The sequence below is a fragment of the Trichoplusia ni genome, chromosome 1 (genome assembly GCF_003590095.1).
Source record: "Trichoplusia ni isolate ovarian cell line Hi5 chromosome 1, tn1, whole genome shotgun sequence".
NCBI lineage: Eukaryota > Metazoa > Arthropoda > Insecta > Lepidoptera > Noctuidae > Trichoplusia > Trichoplusia ni.
In genome coordinates this window covers 17,504,363-17,529,776 of record NC_039478.1, presented here as the reverse complement: position 1 = coordinate 17,529,776, position 25,414 = coordinate 17,504,363, and the positions used below count along the sequence as shown (strand labels likewise).

Sequence of the window (25,414 nt, the reverse complement as noted above, 5' to 3'; positions counted from 1 at the left end):
GCCTTTGATATTCCGTTCTTACTAAAATGTAACAATATCAAGAGTCAGATACCTTAATCATTTTGTAGAATCTAGATTTTTCTTAGCTATATTTGCTTGGCACGCCGCCAACATCCGAGATCGTAAGTGTTTCTACTCAACTTACATAATACATGAGAGCACAGACCGAGTTATTCTAGTATATTTCATTATATAGAACATTTTTATCTTTTAACTAGAAAATGGTCATGAAATAAGTTCAGCTACAGTAAGCTAAGTTCATACGTAGCGAGGGTGTGGTATAAAATCATTAAATCTTAACAAAATGACTTTACAGAGAGTAATGGTGTAGGCCACCACGCCAAACCTGCACGCCACGTCGCCGTTTCGATTGCCAGTGCATACCCTAGGACAAAAATTTGTGTGAATTTGTTGATTTGAATGTTCGTGAGACCCCGCGACATAAAAAAGAAAAAAACTAAAATGAAGTGATTCTATTAATTGTTGAAATATCATTTCTAGAATTCTGAAAGGCAGTATCCCAGGAGCCAGGTGGAGTCTTAGACTGAAATTACTGTTTCTTGGTGGTTCGAGGTACCACGGCAAAAACCTTTATATGCATTTCCCAGGCAAATTCAAGATTCATAAAAAAACATATATTTAGTTAGTTCTACAAATAGTAGTCTAAAGTTATTTCAAATGAATTGAACACAACTTAGCTTAGCGCTTTAGCGTTGGGCCAATCACTGAACCGATTGAGAAACTTCAAACGACGTTTGCAGTTTCCTTAAATCAGTTGTTGTCAAGCCATTCCAACTAGTGGAATTCGAATTAAAGTGAAAAGTGACTTGCGAACTGAAGTTACTGTTCAATACAAGATGAAGAGTATAAATTCAGTATAGTAATCGCGTTTTCCACACAAATATTTCCACAAAATTAAGTTTTTTGTATCCAATAAAGCCCGAAATTCAGAATTTAAGTTTCTAAATGACCCTGCCGGGGCAGCGGGATTGTCCGAAGGGGTTAACTTGGCCCCGGTACACAAAGGGCAAAGGAAGAAACATGAGTAGGTTTTAGTCAATAGGAATCTGACACTGCCTTCCGTTCAACCCAAAACGGAAGGAGTTATTTGAAAATTTCCCATCCAAAAAGAAATGTTCTTATTTGACAAAAGGTGGTAAAAAAAAATCTTTTTGCCTTTTCTATTTCTAAAATGCGTTATATTTCAGGTAAGTCGTGCTTCTAGTCAGATCCCAAACATGTATATAACGACTTAAAAACCATTCACATTACCTACTCCCAAAAAGTCCTATAATATTTACTTCCGTCATCCACAATTTGATCCCAACGTACACTTTTGGCGCAATTCAACCTTAAATAATTCGAGTACCAAAACAAATAGGGGCTTAAAGGAATTTAGGGATCGAGTACACAACGTTTACAACGGCTTTTGCTCTCAAAAGATCAAACCAACGACAGTTTTGATGTCACTCATTATTTTTCATCAGAATTTAATCAACCATAACTGCTCCTGTGTGGATCAGATATCATAAAAAATTACTTTTGTTGTTTCTTGGAATTCAGCTATTCCATAGCAAACATTGTCTTAATCATCGTCAACCAAGCAAGTCATTTGTCCATGAAGCGTCATAGACAGAGAAACATAATTCCTTCCTTCCTTTATATTATTTTTTATGAGTAGGTACATGTAGGCCTCCATTATTATCCTTCGAATTCCTGTCTTCAAGTACGCATCGAGTCGTGTCATCTGATATTTGATTGTCGAATTTTACAATACAAGCCATTACTTTAACGATCCTTATACGACCGACATTACGTCAGGGATCACAATGAATTTGGAATATAATCTTTTTCCCCAAAATATCGAATGACATATGATAATTTTGTGTAGGTCCAATTCTATACACCTTCATATACATACAGGTATTTTAACGGATCTGATGAAATTGCGGGATCAAAAAGTGTTAGACAGTTTATGATGGCCAATAACCTTACAGCAATAAAGGCGTTTATAAGACGATTCTCCAACGTTCTACAGTGCATTGACCAAAAACAATTGACTGACAAATACTGAACATTTGTTTGGCAAAATAGATACAGAACTTAATGGACATTTTGTTTCTGTAATCGATGAGATATGAAGCGAGAATCAATGGAACATTAGAAACAGACTCGTCGATAATTGAAGAAAAAAGGTTCTTATCAAGGACCATCGTGATTATGAACAGCTCTTAAAGAAGTACCGCTGTGGAAGCAAGATGGAAGACACAGGGAATGAAGTGCTCTGTCCTGCTCTCACATACATAGCAGTACTGCTGAGAGAGCTTATGCCACAGGTACACCAACTATAAATAAGTGACTTCTACAAGCTTTTACCGTAGCAGAAATTACTGATGATATTGGCTTGGAATAGAATAGGCTTCATCCCGAAAAACTGATTGTAAGTTTGTGCTGAGGAAACTGATGTCCATGCGGATGAAGCAGAAATAAGAGTTAGTATTATCAAAAAAGGAATAATAGAAATACTTCATTTTTTATATATTTTGGTTGTCCATCTAAGTATTATCAATGGGAATGTAAAGTTTAGTGATTTTTATAAACTTAACAAAATTATAGGCTGAATTTATAAGGACATACGGTCTACATAATAGTTTTGTAGTAGGAAACTTATCATAGAATTCATAAAATTTAATTGAGCCGAGGTTGAGCACCTAATTACGCTAACGAGATACAAAAGGTAAAATTTCTAAACAGATTTACAACATTGACTATGTTTTTACTCTAAATATAACAAATCGTTTAAGCATTACCGTTTAAGATCAAACTAAGATGAAAAATAACATTTAGGCTTAAAAACAAAAATAGACTGTCATTTTCGTAATGTGTCTCAACTTTACTTAGCAAAGGAAAAAATAAAAGCCATTGTTTACTTTACAATACAGCAGGCTCTGACATTAATGTCACGAACTGTCTGAAATAAGGCGTGTGGGCGATAAATTTCTTTATTTCGATTTAACTTAGATCCTAGGAAAAGTTGAATACGTAGGTAGGTACTCCAGTACTGTACCGTACTTGAATTTTTTGTTGTCATAGTTTGTAGATGACTGAAAATAGATAAAATCCTCGTATTGGTCAGATTTGTATAAGGTCCAAAAGAGTCTTGTTTCAATTATGGTAATATGTAGGTAATGTGATGATTATATATAACCGGTCAAGTGCGAGTCGGACGCGCAAAACTGAGAGTTCTGACATACGAGTAGGCCTGTCAGGCATAGACTAGAAATACTGAAACAAATTTATATATTAACTTAAAAGTTAGAAGATAGATCGCATAAATGATTAAAAACGATGCTCTAATAAATATTTGAGAAGAAATATATTTCAAACAGTTACAAATTCTAAGATACAACGCATCAAAGGTAGTAAAATATGAGGTGGCTTACAACGTCACTTCTCGATGAATAGTGTACTTGTAAGTGACGTTACACTATTTCTCATAATAATAACTGTAAGTAAAATGCCTATTTTATTTTTACTTTACTCAATAAAATAAAAAATCCTACAATGCAATATGTTTTTTAAAAGCATAGTTAAAATTAGATTTATTTAAACTCATCCAATTATTTAGGTAGTACTTAAGATCTTAAATCAAAACACACTTATAGCTGACAGACTGTTATTTCCAGATAAGTTTAATAGTCCACTTACTCTGTAGTCGGCTACTTGAATAGCATTGCATTGCAACCTCTTTAAAGAGTTTGAAACGCTGCCAGTAACATAAAGTTTGAAGTGCTTGGAAAGCTTATCTGAAAGCGATGTGTTATCTTTGATTTCATTCTAGATAATAACATGTGTTGGATGTTCACAACTTCGCTTTTAAACGACTGTGCCAAAAATATTGTTTAAAGAGCTTAGTGTGGTGTTTTGGATGGTTGGTAAAAATGTGGGTCCTGCGTCTGATCTCATCTACGGTCGTGTAAGATTACCGTCCCATCGAGCTATTCCCAAGACTAAGGGAAGTAGATAGTGAACCTGTGTTTGTGCACTATACAGTTATGTTCCGCGCACCCGGTTGGCTGCTGTGGTCAAAATTGGTCAGAACATTAAAACAATATTATGTTAATTCCTCGGGCCTTCTTTTTAGTGTTGGCGGTTTTAAGTTGAATGTTTAATCTCTAAAACCCTCACCGCTAGCCGAATCAGTACCAGGGGAGAAAGCATTAGTAGTAATGCGAGTTATACTTGGAGAGGAGCTACAGGTAGGTACGTAGTAAATCAAAGAGAAGGTAGTAAGTGTTTATGAGGGTGGTACCAAGAAGATATTCGTAGGAGTACATGAGGAAGAGCTACTAGCTAAAAGGAGAGCAGTATTACTTTAAGTTTAAATCACTCCTAACGAGTATGCTGAGATGCATACTTTTTAATTCGATTTCATGTGACAACTCCAGCGGCGAAATGACCTGACACCTATACTTTATAATAACAATTATAACAGTATCTTTAGGTTCTAATATCATAGGCTATCGACAGCCAAAACTTTGGAGATCCTATTACAACCATCAAAGTTACACAGACAGATACATGTTGAGACCAAACTGCCAAAGTCACGTCGCACTTCGAAATTGCCTTGCTTCGTCTGAAAAGTTCCAGTAATGATAATGAAGGATTATTTTCCGAGAGAAAAAATATATTTCTCTGGAATTTATATGGAATCTGTGAAACTAAAATTGCTCAATTTACGATGTGCGTGGGTTGAAGATAATTTGGAAAATCAAAAAGTAATGAATGATTCTTAAAAGGTACTTAATAAACAACTGGTCAGGTTACGAGTCGAAAATTGACTATTTTGTTATATCAGATACTACCTATACACTATACATTGAATACTTTTAACGATAGGCATTTTAAAATGAATCCGGTTTTAGGTAAAATTCAAACCGTCTTCTGTTGATACTATAGCAACAAATGTTTTATAAATCGAAATCGCATTTAAGAAATGAATTGGTTGGATATTTTGATTGGTAGTCGTTTATTACCGATTTGACACGAGTCTGATTCGCATTTGGCCAGTTTTTATTATCTCCATACTTGCAATACTCATATTTAAAAATTTAATAGTATTTCGTCCCACTTGACATTCAAGTTCTAAACAAAAGGCCGATGACAGTTCTGCGTCCACATGTGAACTTTCCAAAAAACCGGGTATTTTCGTAGATATAAGATATTCTAAGATAAAAGAGAGATGAATAATGAAAAGACTTAGAAACAATCTTCATCAAAGTTTCACGTTGATAAAACGTCTCAAATTACAGAACGTTGTAACCTTACCTTCGTACGTAGGAGGATGAGGCCCGATGCGTAGGTGATACAGATTCTCCGATCACGGTATCTGTATTTAGATCAAACTATATTTCGACACTGAAAATCTTTTTGGAAAGCTTAATCCCTTGACGGCAGAATTTACTTAACTCTGGTAAAAAATAAGACGTTGGAAGGAAAATAAAGCAAAAGTATTATTGATATTATACATAATATATATTGGGCTTTGAGAACTATTTTACTAAAGACCCCTTTACACTAAAATTTATCTGACCGACGCAATGCATTTTCTGCAAAAACAATGAGAAAATGACAAGAAAATGCTACGTAATTCTACCTAGTACCTTCTGCCTACTGCATAGAAACTCATTTGTCTTGTAGAAAGGTGCCCTTAGAATCAATTCGTGAACCAACTTTATTTGCAAGATTGTATATCGAATAAATTCAGAAGAATTATTTGTTTGTTTTTACCTTTCCCAGTATTGTTAGTTGCTCATTCTAATAAATAAGACCGATAAATAGAAGATGCGATTCACTGAAGACAATATTTGTTTTGCGTTTTATTTATGTGTAGCACTTGATGTTTTAGATTTTCCTACTAATTTATAGAAATGAATGTAATTTTGTTTGTTACGCTTTCACGCGAAAAATATTGTACCGATTGTCGTGAAACTTTGCACACATGTTTTTTGAGGGATTAGAAGTAACATAGGGATTGTTTTTATTAACTTCAAATTAAAATGGAAGGATTAGACTTTACCGCGATATCCCATGCGGGTGAAGGTGCGGGCGACCGCTAGCAAAATATTGATTGCCTGTATTATCATAATTTGAATCATCAATTAAATGTAAAATAAATGTTGTCTTTGGCTGTTTGCCAAAGACAACATTTATTTTACATTTTTGATTGATTTGATTGTTAGTCTTCTAGGAATTTGATACAAATTATGTAGTTAGAACTTTAATGTATGGCAAAATTTCATTTTGACGCCGTTCAACAAACTAAATTGGCCTGTTTTCATAACTGGTTCATATCTATGGCACTTAATATAGCCCAATTATCTATCTGACATTCGACACCAATTTGTGATGTTATGACATGTATACATGATGTAATCTAAATATAATCTGTGAACTCTAAGAAATCATTAAGAATCTTAAATGAATTATAAACCAAATCAATAGGTACAGTTAATGTCAAAATCATATAAAAAAACTTAAAATATACATAAAATTAACGATAAACTTTAGGATAAGACGCATGATTGGAAACTTCTCAATTCAATCAGCTTCATATAAACCTTTACGCTAAAGGAATGTCAAAATGCTGTCACATATGGATCAATATCTGCAGTTGCTTTAACTTTTAATCAATCTCATATTATAAAGGCGAAAATTTGTTTGTATGTATGTTTGACACCATTTTTGGTATGAAAATAGCTAATATTATAAATTAACAAAAATGTTTTTTATCCGACTGCGTTAAGAGAGGAACATGCTATTCTAGCTTTAATGGACATCGGCGCGGTCAAAACTATGACAAAAAAATAAAATATAAAAAAGGAGGAAGACAGATACCAAATAAAAATCTCCTCAATAAAAGAATGTTCAAGTCCCAATCCAAACACAAGTGTTTTCCTTATTGCTTGTAGTTTTGTCTTAGTACCAAGTTCTAATGGGGCTGAAGTGGGATTATTAAGCCAAATGGATTTACTTACAGCAGGCATCGCGGCTAGTGATAGCAGTACTTAAGAGATTACCCGATGTAAATAGAATGCGATTGGTTTTCGAGTGTCCGAAGCAGCAATTATTGCTGTTTTATCACTATTTGTCGATTTGGTTTGTTTGACTTGCTTACAATGTTAACTTGTGTTTTTACTTTGGTTTCGTTTAATTATTTGAAATTAAGTTTTATACCGACTTCAAAAAGGTTCTCAAGACGTCAATTTTTTTTTTTTGTGAACTGAATTTGTTCTCTGACTTTATTCTTTTTTCATTTAACGTGAAATACCTGTCATTTAGTCCCATCAAAATTTTATCAAGCTTGGTTCAATTGAAGCCGGTTGTATGCCGTTGGTACGAATTATATGTTTCTTTTTTGTTTTTCTTTTTGCATTTCTAACTCCTTTTTAATAGGATTTCGAGTTCCTAACCTTGAAAACACAGACCATGGAAATAAGATCTTTATCCTTCAAACTGTATTGAACCAGCAACAACTTTGGCTTTCATATCAGCAATATTTATGTCATATTTAAGTGAACATAAATATGTGGCTAGTATTTTTATTCACATTTATTTTATTACGCCATTGTTATTTTGACAAGTTGCCAACAAATTCACTAAAACTTACTATTGTTGTCAATTTCGTTGGCATTATTATAATATTGTTTACAGTGACTGAAAACAAAGGAAACAGTGGTTTATTGTTTTGCAATTCGCCAGCTGACTTGAAAAGAATATCATTGTAATGATGATTGTATTTTTATGAAACTATGAAAGGGCAAAAGTCACCCTTATATTTCAATATTGAAATGAAAATACTCGCGTATAGAAAGTTATAAATTATAACACAAAATTTGGATGGAGACAGAATTATTATTGGATATCTAAGTGTTTTTTTGGATAAGCTATTGTCATTGTTTTTTAGTAATATTCATTTTCATTAACGTCTATGCAATATTTCAAATATGATAAACTTCTAACGTCTGGTAATTTTTAAAATAATAATCAAGCCTTGTCATAATATTGTAAAATAGTTATTTACGAAAATATTGTAATGTTTTTGACAATATTGAGTTCATTTAATGCATGAATAGTGTCACTGGATGTCGGAATATTATGTGCAGTACCCATCAAATTCCATTCTATTTAATTATGACACAATGATCATTTTAATAATTGTCAATTTCATATTCCATTTCTGTCTTGACGAGAGATCTATTCTAAGCAGTGTACTGTACCACAACTGCATAAATATTATTTACAAAGTGGTCGTCTACCACAACCCTGGTTTCCATAGAATATTTCCCTTCTCCGTTTAGCAGTTGTTTTTTTTTAAGTTTTGGTACAATTCCATGTACGCCTTGGTTTCAGGTGACAATGGCTTGCACACAAAACCGCTCACTGCACCACTAAGCCGCAATATTTAAACTTATAATACAGATAGTCGTACCTTTTAACTTAATTACACATTCCCTAGCTAAGTGCGTGTTTTCATACCATCATACATATTTACGTTGAAGCCCATAAAACTTGGCTACCCATCAATTTGTGTTGGTATTTACGTTTGATACAGGCCTCAAGTGTCGTAAAACGATAATTTATTATCCAATTTCAAGTTATTAGGTGTTCCTTACTCGAAGTAAGATCGATTTGCGATACCGTTTACGTGATCTTCATCTGTTTGAAAATAAATACAATATTATTATATAGACATGACTTTTGCCGTAGGATGAAAGATAAACCAAAATTTAATAATCAAAGCGAACACTCCTAATCATACGCATGCCCTGTGAGTCATATAATAATAATGAACTTTTCTATTGTTTAACTTTTGTTTCTACTGTGATAGCGAAGGTGTCTACATGCCGGATTTAGAAAATTAGAAAAAAAAAAAAAAATTTTACAAAGAGAAAGTTAAAACGTCCAGCGTTGGCACAGAATACATTGTAATTACTATTTACCCGTCACTCTCAAGATCCTATTCAATAATTTCGCAAAATCCTTGATTAAGTTAGTATTTTCGTCCTAAATTGTCGTTGCCTAACGAATTCAAACACTCATGGCTTGAGAACGGCCCATAATCTCAAATTCTCTAATAAATCGTGAGAAGTTATAAAGTCTTCAATGTAGATGTCCTTCAGAAGGGACGAACTCAATTGAAATGTGCGAAGGATTGAGAATTTGAGTCTGTTCGTTAATTTGTGACGTCATTAATTCTGTTTTAACGACTTTAGATGTTTTCGTGAAGCGATTACAATTGTACGTACTAGCGAAGTTAGTGGTGGTCTAAGTTAGGGCAGGAGACAAAATTCTAGATAAATTAAAGTTAGAGTAAAAATAAAAAATATTTTTTTGTCCTTATCATATTTGCATAACAGTGAATGCGGTCAACGCATTCCTGTTAGACCTGTAGTTTATGAATACTTCAGAAGTAAACCATAATGATCATGTTGACCTAAAATGTATGTTAAACATTAAAAGGCAAACTTAGTTCTACATTCGATTTTTCTTCACAAAGAATCATCATGAACCAATCGCACGAAAACAAAAACCTTAAGCTAAAGACATTTTAATAATATAAACAATAAATCTACTTTTAATACCAGCACGCCACCTGATGGCAAGCTGTATAAATGCCAAACTAAATAGAAAGCGACGTGTATTTGTTTTGGCAGACGAACGCCGCTCTTTGCGTTGCTAGGTCTTCGACAAATGGACAACACTGCAATGCGCTTTTCTATTTTATGCTAAAAATAAAGATGTTTTAGTACCTACAGTGCGTATAACTTATTTATCCACAATAGAGCTCTATGTATTAGACTGTACCAAATAAGAAACCAACGTCTTTTGCTATTAGAAAACTTTGGACGAATTCGAACGCATCATATTGGACCAGAGACCAAATCAAGGCTATAAAAAGAGAAAGGAGAAAGAAAAAACGAAAGAAGAGGAAGAGCGAACTATATTGTGATATCTACTAATGATTTTAGAGCCAAGCTACTTATATTCTTGGTTTGTAGGTGAAAGCAAGACGTGTCTCAATACGAGAGTGCTCATACTCGATTGGGGTCTCTAATCCAGTGCTGCCATGCAAAGCCATAGGTGTTTCAATGTCTCGTAGGACAATTTTTTTCTAGAATTAGAAGTGTTTCATTTCCGTGTTGACAGAGTCGGGAAAAGTTAGGCTAATAGCGTGCAGTAAGTCATTTTTTATAAATTAAAATTAGCTGAACATGAATATTGTACTTAGGTGAAGGTGTGCCTTATTGTGTAGGTGTACATTTCCTATGAGAATCATAGTTAAAACTCAACAGTTTAAAAACAAACCATTTCTAAATTTAGGATCGTATAAAAATACTATTAAACTGAACTCTGTTCATTGGTGGTACGGTGGTACCGTTGCCGAAATAAACAATAAAAGGACTAAGATTTTTTTTCGGAAAGCGCCATCAAAATGAAATATGCACAAACTAGACAAATGGCATTGTTCTAGCATGCTAGTGGTGCCACAGGAAATTTTACTCGTGTATCGTTGATACATTTACAAACTCTATAGCTGTGTATTATTTGGGCAGATACCCGTAGAGAAATGCCAAAATCTCATTAACTGTTTACTTCACACAAATATAGTTCCCGTGCCTGTATTGTTGCCTCAAAAGCCCAATCACTTACCGTACGCTACCATAGAGCTGTAAATTTACAATCCTCTAGTTCTTTACGACCATTTTGTGGTACCCTAACCAAAACGTCAATGGAAATATGGATTACGAAAATAGACCTAAGTGCTTCTCAATACGGGCGACGTTGGAATCAAAGGTAACCAGAGTAGTGAGGTTGATTGTACTGCGTTTGTGTCGCACTTTGTAATGTTACTGTCAAGTGAAACGTATGAGAGACCTTTATGAAAACTACTGACGTAACATCGTGACGTCCATAGTCTAAGATCCTTGAGAGCATCAAACCAACTGACTCCAATATTGAAACAAAGTTTTAAATTGAATCAAAATCTAAGTATTTTTGGTTTGATCAAAGACATTTAAGAATCTTAGAAACTAAGACCAACGAGGTTTTGGCTCTCCTCAAACTTTTTTGTTTGACTTAAATCATTTTGTACTTGATTGAAATGGAAATTCACGTTGTCGCAAACAGTTGAATCGTTTTTGAGGACTGTTTATGGATTTTTTGTCTGGTACCTATGCTGTTTGAATATTATATACGGATAGCTAGAGTATTTTTTATTATACACGACACGAGTACAGGGTTCAAAAACTATAGTAGCTAAATTTTGCCAGAACCATATATTTCTTTCTTTCAAGAAAAGTACATTCAGCTTCCTCATCTACAATTTTAAATATTCCATTTCTACTTGCTAAGTCCTATTTATATTTTAATATCAGCTCTTCGCAGCGTCCGTAGTTTCCTATTCTCAAGATTTTAATATCTGACACTAAAAGGTATTTTCTCAAGAAGGTGCAAGAGGAAGGACTTGTTTGACGAAATCGCATTATAAGCATTTTCATTTGAGAAACTTAGTGAATCACAGTTATATTTTAAATGCCGTTTCTCTTCAAAAGCAAAATCAAAATAAAGTCAAACTAGACTACTAAGTAGAGCTTTTTTACGCCAAGTTACAATGCTGTCCATTGAAACTTAGATTTGTCCACCTATCTCTCCTATTAAGTTACGAGAAAACTGATCGAATGTAAGTTGAACTCGCGACGCTTAGGGTTCCGTAAAAATTAATACCATGCTTACAAATTAGCAATGAAATACAACTATGCAAGAAAATTTGACACTAATTTGCGTACGTACCATCGTTAATTGTGTTTTTGGGAATTTATCTGTCCACCTTTCACGGTTCTTAAATTACCTGATGACAGCCAGATTGTCATCTGGTACGGAACCCTCAAAACATTATAGGAAAACAAATTATTTCAGTTTTTACGAAAAAAAAAAACATCGACATTAAAAAGATTTTCTTTACGCATAATAAACAAAAATAAGGCATCAAAATTCTAAAACAAATTAATTACATTTCCTAATAACATTTTAATTAAGTATTAAACAAAGCGTATCTGAAGAAAAACGTTTTCGTGACTTTTGCAATTGGAAGGACAAACTTTTCTTGTTCAAACATTTCGAAACTTCACTTTATAAAAATAATTTTTAACGTATAAATGTCAAAAACGACTCTTGACATTTAACTTGATAATATATTTCTAGGATATTCTCGTAATTAAATTCCAGGAATTAATTTATGGATGAATAAACTCGATAATTACTAACTTTCATATTATTATGATGTCTACCTTTATCTAGCAAATAGTCTAAATTAATTAGTCAAAATTTTGATACCGGATTGTACTGACATTTATTAACTGCGTTTATTTCGGTTTTGGTTTTTCGAATTAATTACCTGCTAAATATTCGTTTACAGAATATAACTTTTAAGATTTAAAGTATTTATATTCATCAACATCATATCAGCCCGGAAACGTCCGCTGCTGAAGAAAGGCCTTCTCTTAAAAACAAAAAAAGATCAGTCCAACATGGCCCTACATGGTGGACCGTCGATCTGATTAAGATCACAGAAAAGCTTTAGATGAAGTCATATCACCATTCATTAATTTAGATTTTTGTCCTTACCGGGAACTCTTGCAATTTGCGGAAGAGAATAGTGCACTACAAAACACATAGTGGCATCTCTCTTCTTTGCAACACAGCTGGATAAAATTCCATTCGAAACCACAATATTTTTTCCGCCAATATTTCACCATGTCCCCTTCCCCCAGGACTATTTTAGATAACATTGAACACGTTACCCGAAATATTTTAGGTGCTTAAATGTTAAGTCGTTATTCTGTTAACAGTATAACAATATTCAGGGTTTACTATATCTCCCAGAATCCTTCTTGTTGTGTTAATCCCTGTTACAAAACAAACAGACTTACAGTGAAATCAAACGGTAACATGAATTATTTAATCTTCCTTTCGACTTACTCGTAAGTCGAAGTGACAATAAAAATATTGAGTATTGAGTATTAAGTGATGATTGAGCATCGATCATTAAGCTGGCTCACTGCGAGTTGGCAGTACCAGATTCCATATATCATTTAGGATTCTTCACGATGTTTTTCGCCAGCGGCTACCATATAGTATTAATAATATTTTGCGTTTGTACAAAATAAAACAAACGACGGTCCAAGCCCTCTGATCCCGGGTAATTAAACAGATGAAGGATATAAATGTCATCCCGAAACTTGACAAAAACATGTGTAATTCAAGCAAAAGGTTTGCTTGGTAATCCACATGTTGCCAGAAAATGACGTCATATAGAACACATCCACAATAATGTTTCGGGTTTAATGGCGATCGTTCGTGTTGCCATGGTTACCGCCGAAGTTACAAGCATCTTAGAAGCATTAAAAATAAGTTTAACAAAATTAACTCTTATGCATAATGGAAGAAGGTTCAAATAAGGAAATGAAGTCTAAATTTACTTAGCGAGGGTTGGGAATTGTTTGTTTAAAATATTTCTGCTCATTAATATTTCTGGTCTCTTTGAACACATTTCATTTTATTACGTTCAAGAATAATTACTTATGGTTTATAAAACATTTATTTTTTTGTTCACAGATGGACTGGCAAGATCCAGATCAGGCCTCGATGATATTTTGGAGTTAACATGCTGTCGTTATTCAACACAAGCAGTGCCAATGACGTGGCGGCGCTAGCTAGCCGATATGCTCCTGTTGCTATGTCTCTCAACGGAACTACAGTTATTGGAGGGGGGGTCTTGATCCTCACCAAGACCCTCACAGGAGAATCAGTAGAAGTGATAGACGAACCTAAGGCCAATAAAACAACAGATATTATCGACGTCAAGGTCGTCCAAGTAGCTTTCTGCATCCTGTACACAGTGATCTTCGTTCTTGGCGTCTTCGGAAATGTCCTCGTCTGCTATGTTGTCTTCAGGAACAGAGCGATGCAAACAGTCACCAACCTCTTTATAACGAACCTAGCACTCTCGGATATATTGCTATGCATATTTGCTGTGCCTTTAACACCTATGTACACATTCCTAGGAAGATGGGTCTTTGGAAGACTCCTTTGCCATCTAATGCCATACGCACAAGGCACGAGCGTGTACATATCCACACTAACCTTAACATCGATAGCTATTGACAGATTCTTTGTCATTATCTACCCCTTTCATCCCAGAATGAAGTTAAATACTTGTATACTAATAATAATATTTATATGGGTGTTCTCCTTAGTCGTCACCTGCCCATACGGCCTTTTCATGGGAATACAAACGACAAATAATAGAACATATTACTGTGAGGAAAGTTGGCCTTCCGATAAGTCAAGAAAAGTATTCGGAGTCTTCACTACTGTACTACAGTTTCTAATACCATTTTTAATAATAGCAATATGTTACACGTGTGTTAGCATAAGATTGAATGACCGAGCGAGGTCGAAACCAGGTGCTAAGAATACCAGAAGAGAAGAGGCGGACAGGGATAGAAAGAGACGCACAAATAGAATGCTCATATCGATGGTAGCCATATTTGGAATATCTTGGCTACCACTTAACTTGATAAATATTTTCAACGATTTCTACGCACAAATGACGGAGTGGAACTACTACTTCGTGTCATTTTTTCTCGCACACTCGATGGCGATGGCATCGACATGCTACAACCCATTCCTGTACGCATGGCTGAACGAAAACTTTAGGAAAGAGTTCAAACAGGTGCTTCCTTTTTTTGAGTCGACGGGTGGAGTGAGGAACAGCTATCATTCCGGCCGTATGCCAACTCACAAAGCCGACAAAATTTGTAACGGTAACGATACTATTCAAGAGACATTGTTGGCATCGTCTTTCAATAGAGGACCTTCAATAAAGCAACGGATATTAGAAGGCAATGGAAAAAAGGATAACGGTGTTGAGGTGGAAAACATCCTTTTAGAAGATAAGACTATTTCAGCCACGTTTCACACGAAAAGTGAAAATGTGAACCTACAGTTAATAGACGAGGAATCGCAATTAAGTGATCCAAAGGAGACGAAATCTCCTATATAATTGTAAGTATTCTGTTACCTACTTAGTAAGCTTGTCGTTTAAATGAAACAACAGTACTACAGAACTCTTCTAGATTGAAATAGGACTCAGAGCTCCAGGCTCCAAGCTGAAAGCACAACTATTCTCTGTTTTGACAAAGAAATGGAGACACATACTTTTACACTGAATTTAAAGACGTACAGCTGTATCCCCCAAATGTGTTATAAAAGTATTTTAAACTCAAAAGGCCGATCCCGTTAAATAAAACGATTCCGTGACGATATTCAAGAAGTTAAATACGAGTTCGATCTTCGAAATCTTTACGTAACTTAATCCTTAAATTCTCACCTTCCCCTTTTATTAACGTAATTGTAGAAGTTATAGGCGCCTTCAAACTTTTAGACCAATTACAGGCGTGACTTTATAGCTGTCAATTTATAAAAAAACTTTAGGTGTAAAAATGTGACGCTGGAAATTAAATTAGAGATCAGATTTTCGTTAAAAAGTTTATTGGTTTATTAGACCATTACTTTTAAAATATTTTTTTGCTTTCTTCTATTGCCCTCTATTGACTTGTTCGTTCCAATTTTTAGTAAACTATGAGGATGGTTGTTTTGGACGTGTTATTAATCTAAAAAGAAAACTTCCTTTACGACTTCTTTTTTTTTGTTGGTGAGATAAGGTAACGTTCATAGACACCCATTTCCTTCAGAGAGGACGCAGATAGACTGTTACGTAGTGACCCAGAACCGTCTTGCTACATTTTCCACGTTTTGGTTTGGCTGCAAGGCAATGGAATTCTTTATACAAACCCTTTACATACCTAGTCGTTGTGGACGTTTATGGATCACAAAAGTTTGTTCTAACGGAAACGAAAATGTAGCATATCATCCCTCAGCGTAATTGGTATTATTGTTGTTGTACCTAACACCACGTGACAATGCAGTCAGTAATTTTAATAAATAGCAAATCTCTTTCGTCCAACATTCTGAACCTAATTGATATCAAACCAGCCCTTAATTATATCAATCAATAGTATCAGTGACAATTTCACAATAAGCCTCAAATCTGTCAATGATCCATCAAATTATCGCGAACAGTAAATATACCCGGAAACGGCAATTCAATTTGTCAACTATGAATATCACAATGACTAACATGAAACCAATTTACATGAGAATTAATCGAGAATATGATTATATACTCGTAGCAACCGAATCTGTGTTATTATGTGTAAGGTATTGATGAGAAGAAGACTGGATACTGGCTTCGCGTAATTCCCCCCAGAATTTGGGGTAATTTAAGATAGAATAAGGCCTAGATGATGTCGTAGTACATAAGCCTAGTCACTTGTACAATAATATTGTATAGGAAAGATTATGCTTTATCATAAGTTACAAAACTTAACAAGTGCGAATCGGTTAGTATAAGAAATCTCAAAAATTTCATTTTTGTCCATAATCTTATGATTATCAATTATTGTTTTTTTTTGTTTTTTATTACCCTATCTATGCTGATAAGGACTTTTTCTTGTTGTTCTCCCTTTTCTTAGCGTGACCATATCTATGCACTTGCTAGTCGAATATAAAATTTTATGCACGTCTCTTTGTCCGTTTATACCCTGTCTTCTATGAAAGCTTTGCATATCTTTAGAACGATCTTTTGTATAATTGAATTTGTTTAATTTATTTCTTCACGTTCTTTAACTTCACCACTATGATTTGACCTTTTTATCGTTAATTTGACCTTAAATTGTGGTTATTTTTGCTATCAGGAATATACTTCCCAATACATTGGGAACATATTAAACATACATTTACATTTATCTTCATGAAAAACATGAACATTCACAGCTGGTAAATATTCCAATACCCATAGTTTTGGAAGACAAGAGCGGGTGTTAATTAAACTAACGATCTATAATAATTTATGAGAAACGCGCCGTATATTTGCATATGAAGTGAAACGGAGTAAATTATGCCATTGTTTGTCGAAATTCAGTTAGCATTCGTCGAAGTATTTCATTTAAAGTTTTGTTCATAATAACGATGAAATACTGTTAATTTAAATTTGTATCCAATCCGTCTGTAAATTCTTAGTTTTTAAAATTGTAATTTTAACTATTTTATCTTCCACAAATTCGTGAAGGACTAGTAAGGTTAGTTGAAGTTTGAGGTTTCATCCGTCATCCATCACGTTAAATGTGAACATTTTCAATTATATTGCCCCATTGAGCCCCATATATCAGTATCATTGCTTCGTCAACGGAAGGCATTTCGGTAGATTGCAATTATCATTATTTTGATTGTTCCACATAATTAAGAATAGTCGTTCTTCCTCTGTAAGGGTAGTCAGGGGAGTGCTACACAAATATATTTTGGGGATAATGGTTTTATTAGTCTCATGAGAAACGATGGAGCTAATTCTCTGGCTGAATTTTTTCAGGTATTTTTCTTTTATTAAACTTGTGATGAATGTATAGACGTTTATTTGTGTTAGGATACATAAAATGCTTAAGGTTTTTAGATATTAAATTTCGTGAGGATGATTCATAATTAAATGGTGCGACGATTAAATCACGCGTATTTATAGGTATTGCCCGCCTAGTGTCGCACCCAACCGGAGTCTTTTATCATGAACTGACGCAGCGAAAGGGTCGAAAGTCGAACTGGCCGGGGAATCCAAAAAAGTACGTCTTTGTAAACCGTTGCATCATTAAATTATGATTTATCCTCACGAAATTAATCATTTTATGTATCCTAACACAAATAAACGTCTATACATTCATATAAACCAGATGATTGTCATCCCCGTAGTGACACCACGCGATCTTAATAACTTTAGGCTCATTTAAACTATCTTGACCTGTGATGTAATCCTAACAGATTTTAAACTTGTCAAAATATGTTTTGATTTAATCTTGCTTCCTTTTGTTTCAGATTCGAGACAACGACATAATATCGATAAACTTTTGACATTGTAACATATTAGCTATAATTTTAATTTATCTTATCGAATCAACATGTATAGAAAATTAACTTGCTTTGCTTACTGTGATTATGTAACTAAACGCTGCTATTGTAATGTAAATAAATGTAAATCAGTAGATTATGTCATATAAACTTAATTTTTAACCTAGTCAGTAAAATAAAGCAAGTATCCAAATGGCCTATTCATTAATTTCTATTTTGATGGCAGTCAGACTGCCAGAATGTATGTCTTAACGTATTGTAAATAAGGTTTCTTTTTGATTGGTGTTTCTTGATTGAACTGTTGAGCCCGATTTCAAACGTCACCATTTTTAGCTTTTATATATAGTTTTGTAACGTACGTACGTGGTGAAGAAATTCTTTTGGAGACATGTTTTTACTTTGTCGTCCCTTATTAGAAGGAGATAGTGATATTACAAAATAGTCTCTTTCACTCCTTCGTTTAAAACTGTACAGAAAATTCTTTAGCTAAAAAACGTTTTTGAAAGCGACCCATGATCTTGTAATGTTTTCTTTGCTAAAAACGTCGACGTTTGAAATTTTGAGTTTGTCGAAAAGCACTAATCAAATATCTATAGAAATTCTCATATAATTACGAAATTGTACAAAATTAAGTGCTTAACTATAAGTAGTGAGGTTTTGTAAATAGATTTAATTTAACTGTAAGTTTGAAGTATTCGTTAACCGCTTAGTAGTGTTATCTAAATATTAATTAAATCAATGTTTTAGTACTTAGTATACATGTTTACTGTTACATTTGTGGAGAAATAAAAGGAGGTTGGTTGTTTTGTATGTCTTTGTTTCTTTGAAATTTGTTAATGCGTTCCTTCCTAACGGTGCAATGGCCAGATTCGTATCCACGTCGTTGCTGGTTCGAACCCAAGCTTGTACCTACCTACCCACGTAGGCAATATATTCAACCCTCCATAAATACTACTCGATTCCAAATCATTGATTAGAAATAAATAGAATCTGCCCAATAGAACTGAATTGACAATAATGGGAAAAGTATAGACCGTAGCCGTTGTGGAATCTTCTTAATCCAAGCAAAGTAAATAAACTTATTCAATAGAAACCACAAGAGTTTTGTTCAGATTAGGATTGTTAAAGTCTTAGCGTAAACGTTGAAAGATATTTACACTTGACTAAATTCAAAATTTAATTTCATAGATGATGGCTAACTAAAAAAAAGTTTTTGAAACTCATAAGATATTTTTGCAATAAATACACGCATTTTATAGACCAAAACAAATTAGATCATATCTAAATATACATTTATTTACAATATTTTAGGTTCAATCTAATGATATATTAATAAACAAGTATTCATTTTATTACTTAACCAAAAATATGTCATGCTAATAAATTCAATTGAAATATCGAATGACGCGATGCCGCGGCCGTCACGATTGGCTTTCATACCCAACCATGATGCTTATTAAAATGGACCAAATGACCTCATCCATCCAGAAAAATGTATTATGTATTCCGATTAATTCATATTAAAAGAAAAAGATTGGCGTTTGTTAACAAGTAAGTATTGGGTAATAGAATCATAATGTAGGTATATGAACAGTGTCAATTGATAAATGTAAATATGAAAACAAATTATTTCAATTTTTTGTTTTTGTTTTTGCTTTTTCCCACGTTTTTATTCACTCACTTTCTTGTTTGTTTGTTTGTCGTTTCGGTAGGATTTTTGTAACTCAATTCTGAGGCACTTCCCAATAAGCTAGAACGCTGTAATTTTCAGGGTAGCTTCAAACCTAACGATAATTGTTTTTGTTAATGTATTTTTTACAGGCACGTTTTGTTCGCACATCTTCTTATCCTGTCGTTGATAGTACAACCTAGTGTCAGAGTTAAAACCTGTAGGTCTCACGTGTGCTAGAAGTTACTACGACTTGTCTGTAAAATCATCGCGATAAAGGGAATAAATGCTTTAGAGCAGGAAAAAAAAAATATAACGCCCGAATAACTCTACATCAGATCCAAACCAGTCAGCTAAGTCAGTAATAAACCTGAATTGAATATCTCTTAAGATAGTTTAGCCTCAAGTTTGTCTCTACATTCCCCTTTATAGAGACAAGGACAACATGAGCCGGAAGGAGGACGCTTAACTGAGTGAAGTTTAAATTTTCAGCGGTTTTCACATTCCCCATTTTAACTTATTGCTAATAAGTGGCAATATTAATATTTAATTAAAATGCTTTGTTGATGACAAAAGGGACAACAACCCTTAAAAGGAGGTTAAGGGGTTGGAAATATTTGGAAAATTAAATTTCTCGTACAATGCGGACTTAATGACTTTTCTTGACGCTCGATGTATTTAAATGTAAAGGATTAAACAAACAAAAGTGGTTTATACATTAAATTGAAATATGAATAACGTATCAAAACATTTTTGGTGAACAGATCTTAAACATAAAATTAAACCCCTTTTGTTATTCTCAGACGGTGTAAATTAATTAGAAAACATGAATGATTAAATAGAATGGAATCTCACGTACAAAGAGGATTTAGCTGTCTACTAATAAAATTCGTTACGAAAAGCTTCTCGAAGACAAAGACAAAAAATGTAGTGTTATTTTGCTAGTTCGAAACAGAAATACTATTTCCATAAAATAAATATCTATTTTAATCTTATTCAAATATATTTTTTTAATTTTATAAATCGTAGTAGCTTTTTCGAGTCTAGCCCTTTTTCCATGAAATTAAAGTATCATCACGACGATTTCTCTCAACTATAGCTATGTTTGTTTTTATATTTTTCCACTACCGTTATTCCACAAGAACATTGGTCGGACCTATTGGACTCAAACATGTCTTGATAATATTTCTTTTTTATTCGTCTTGCAAACATTTAAACCTCCTTTTTCCTCCTAACCACTTAACCCCCGTATTAATTCACTATTAAAAAAGCACTTCACCATGCCCTAAGGTTGCTATAGCAACGAGATTCTGTAAAAGGACAATAACCGTTTATCGCAGCCTTCACGACACCACTGAACAAGGAACGACCTCTTAAGGTGCTCACTCGAGTAAGGCAAGTTAGCTTAATGGCGAATTACAGTGACCTGGTCACAAGCACCGCCAAGTGTTTCGATAAAACTCGGAAAATAAGTATCAAAGTAAGGGAAAGGCTATTTAACTGTAATGTTGAGGAAAATCTTGAAATTGTCTAAATTTGTGTATAATTTTTGACAGGTGCAGGGATTATAAGCAACAAACAACGTTTGTGTGATGATTTGATAATAATAATGATGACCAAATAAGCCCTTCTCCTGGGCAAGGATTAGTTCGTAAACGTAAGTGATATTTTGCAACCGTTAACGCCAATCTAATGGGTCAAGACAAACAAATATTCCTTCCAAGAAATAAGTATCGTTTCTTTCGAGTCATGTGACTTTGAGTTGGCAAAACATTGGATTCAATCAGCCAGCAAGATTGCTGCAATCCAAGCATAGCAAACAATGAAAAAGCAAGAAAGAATCTATTTTATTTCCTGTGCGAAAAATACTATTAATTTTGAATTCAAATTACTGTACCATTCGTAATTATTCAAAATGACTCATTCAAATTGTAATAATATTCAATTATGATATTCGGTTCAGGGTCGCTTTAAATACATTGCTTTTTTAGTGGTAAGTACTTACTTAGGCCGTCAGAAATTACAATTTCCAGACATTTTAATTTGAAAGATGTAAAAATATTTTCGTTAGACCAACGAGTTGAACACTCAATCAAATTTCAAACAATCATTTAATTTTCGAACTTTTTAAACAATGAAAATATGCAGCCAAGTTGAGGCAAATAATATTTAATAGTCTGTCTCCATTTACAAAGGCAAGATAAAAGTGAATGGTCGCTTCTGTATCAAAGGGTTGATCGCCCCGGGGAAATCAGAGTCCGCTTATAAAGGAATATTTCAAATATTGACTGGATAAAAAGTCTTGTAGTTAACGTAACTTTGTAATACATTAAAATATGTATCACAAACTTGTATGACGCTGTAGGCTTTTGTTTTATGATAAACTCATTTCTTTTGTAATACAATAAACTGTTCTATATTTCATACAAAATTAATTAACCCAAAGCCAAGATAAACGAATATACGATTGACATAAAAGACATTCCAAAAAAAGTCCAAACAATCATAAACTTATTTCTTCATATCAGCATTTTAAATTAATTTTATTGAATTTGTTGGACTTGGCTCCACAGCCGAACACATGAAATGATGCGAGCTCATGTCTGCGGCAATGTGAATTGCATGCATACCGCGCTGATTGCGTTCTTATTGGTTTCGCGGCCTGCTCGCCACCAGAGCGGCATTGTTCTTCGTTAATAAAGCGAGCTGTATGCAGATAGGTGCCAAGTTATATCCAACCTGTGTTTGAAATGAGTATGTGCCAATATGCTAAGTATTTCCGCAGAATATTATTTTTTTGTTTTTTCTTTTGAGAGTGTAATTGTTTATTTTAGGTGGAACGACACTAACGAAAGTAAAATTCGAGGCATGAAATGAAAATACTTTGTGTATACCTACTAAACAAAAAAAAAACATAAAATGTGGACAAATCCTTACTAATATTATAAATGCGAAAGTAACTCTGTCTGTCCTCTACGCTTTCACGTCTAAACCACTGAAGTGTTTTTAATGAAATTTGGTACAGAGATAGAGTTGGCCTTGAGAAAGAACATAGGATAGTTTTTATCCCGGACTTTTGAAGAGTTCTCTTGGAAACGCGATATAACCGACCTTGAAGCGGGTGAAGCTGCGGGCGAAAAGCTAGTAACAAATACCTCCTAGTTTTCATCACGGTCGCTCCCGCATTACTCGCATCCAACGGTTGATTGAGTTAATACGTAGTCATATTTACCAAATATTCAGTTAAAATGGCAGCAAAATATTATCAGCCTTAATTAACAGCGTAAAAGAGAGAAAATTCAACTTTAAAGCTTTTGGTGCATAAACCTTTCAAAGGGCGGTCATTCATTTATGCACTTTATATTCATACATTTAAAGATTATTGTCGCTCCTCTTAGGTTGCGATCGCCCTGTCTTGCTAATGTCGATTTCCTACCTATTATAATAAACAGCAAGATTATGAGCCATTGGCTTTATATTGCAGGACCTCCTTTTTTTATTTCTTCCCGGTCTATGGCTAATAAGGACTTGTTAGTGTCAAAGGATCGAGTTCCTCAATCTATCTCCTTCTGAACCTTACCGACCTGACCGAGGTATCTTTTTGCTTTTAGGTTTGTACAGAAAGGGTAAAAATGGAACCCTTTCCCACCCAAGCACCACTTTCTGTCGGTTTATCATCAGACTGTATGCCATGACCCGCGATAGAGTCTTGGAAATAATTCAGAAAATGCTTATAACGTTAAAAAAGTAACATTAGTACTCTGCCTGCATCGCATTCGAACCTGCATCTGAAGCATAGAAATCCATGCATAGAACCACAAGGCTACCAAGATTATATTGCCCCCAGCTGAAATATTAGCTCCCTTTGCTTACAAGGTGTAGTAGACATCATAAATCACACCGTTATTAACACCAATGATTGATTATGGAGCCAAACCCTCGATTCACTTCCGACTCAGTCGATAACAACTCCACTCAGGTGATTTAGTTAAGTGGAAGGTATTTGATTAGTTTTTGCATCGAATTAATAATATACTCAAACTAATTGCGTAATAGAATTGCTTAAATATACTTTTTGCAGAAAGGAAAGTTGCTTCGAATAGTTTTTGAAGTAACTGCTCAAATATTAAAAAAAAGTAGTAAATTTTTCTTTTTTTTTTCTATGTTTAGGACTAAAGCAAAGAAAACCATTTGTAGAAATTTATTGATCATCTTTTACAAAAATCAACAATTTTTAATTTTGCGATCACAGCATTTTTTTTTTAAGTAGTTGGGCAATTGCATTGAATGTGATGGCGCTGGGGTCACGAGTCGAACTGTTTGGTTTAACTCGCGACTCCGGTGCTCGTCACCCCGTCAATACATGATTAAGGTCCGAAACTAGTCAAACAATCCTGATTAATGAGCGTAAGTCAACCGGTATCAAATAATTAGGAATTCGAATAATGAATGTTGAATATCAATTGTTATTGTTAGCTATTCATACAACAATTCCAACTATACTTATTATTGGTGCAGAATTACATTAACAATATTTTCCAGAATTTTCTGTTTGACATGCAGACTGTCAGATATGTGTATTAATTCAGATACATATTCGAATTGAATAAAACGGTTCAGTGGGTGTAGTCATGGAATTTACGGTATAGGTATTAATTAACATTTTAATTTTTGTGATTTCATGACAACAGATCAACAGTATGTTTTATAAACAGTTTCAAGCTAAATATTGTGCATGTAAAAGTATTTTATGTAACCATTAATTTTAATTTAAAAGTCGTGTTTTTAGGGAAAATGTTTTCAGGAACAAATAAAAGTTGGGCAAGAAGTTTAGTTTGTAAGTATTTTTGCGAGATCGCCCGACTAGTTTCGTATTCAACCGGATACCTTAATCATGAGCTGATATTGCGCCTCGAAAAATACAATAAAAAGTACTATCGTCAATAAAAAAACTACACATCGTTGTCAACATGGAAACAGTTAGTAACTTGCTCGTATCGTAAAGAGAAACTTTTTATAGGATGATAGAGTTTAAAGAGGTGATTATCAGGCTCTGGCGCTGTGGCGGCAGACTGCCGATGGACCGACAAACAAGCGACAAACACGTGAGGAAGTGCTCAGACATAGCATATTCATATGGTCTGTATATTGTGTATGACCTTGTTGACTAAAGTAAGTATGTTCGTAAAGTGAGACTTTTTGTTTTAGCATTTATCACACTAGTTGTTAAACTAGCGTGACGTAATTCATGCTTATAAGATAAAATAGTTTATCACGCGTATCTATGTATAGCTATTTCCCGATTAGTTCCGGCCGTCGTTTTGAAACTAGTCAGGCAAACCCTGATAAATAAGCTTAAGTTAACCTTTTTATTTGTAAGTAATTTACTACAACGACCATCCAATTTGTTCAGTACCGTTAATTCGTTAACGAATTCAAACAACTCCCAATATCAGTCTCCCCCCTTGAATACCCACACGTTATTCGGTTTCCCAATTCCTCTTTTTCTAATATCCTGTTAATTAAGTTTTTAGAAGCTGATGGAATGGAAACATCTTCGTATTACATGCGGCAAGTGCTGTTTTCTTAACATACTTCGTTTAATTCAGTTGTGATATTCTCAGTATTTCTAATGAAGACTGAAAGAAAATGTGGTAATATTTTGTT

At 34.0% G+C, this 25,414-nt stretch overlaps 1 protein-coding gene across 2 annotated transcripts in view; it reads left to right on the top strand.

Moving 5' to 3' along the window:
- The window catches only part of LOC113497649 (prolactin-releasing peptide receptor-like), a 68,722-nt gene extending 49,834 nt beyond the window's left edge, over positions 1–18,888 (top strand). For both annotated transcript variants that reach the window (XM_026877289.1, XM_026877300.1), the window contains exons 2-3: positions 13,678–15,129; positions 18,046–18,888. In XM_026877289.1, the coding sequence (XP_026733090.1) occupies positions 13,727–15,127 (1,401 nt within the window). In that variant the 5' untranslated portion in view covers positions 13,678–13,726 and the 3' untranslated portion in view covers positions 15,128–15,129; positions 18,046–18,888. The remainder of the gene's footprint in view (positions 1–13,677; positions 15,130–18,045) is intronic.
- Positions 18,889–25,414: the final 6,526 nt, after the last annotated feature.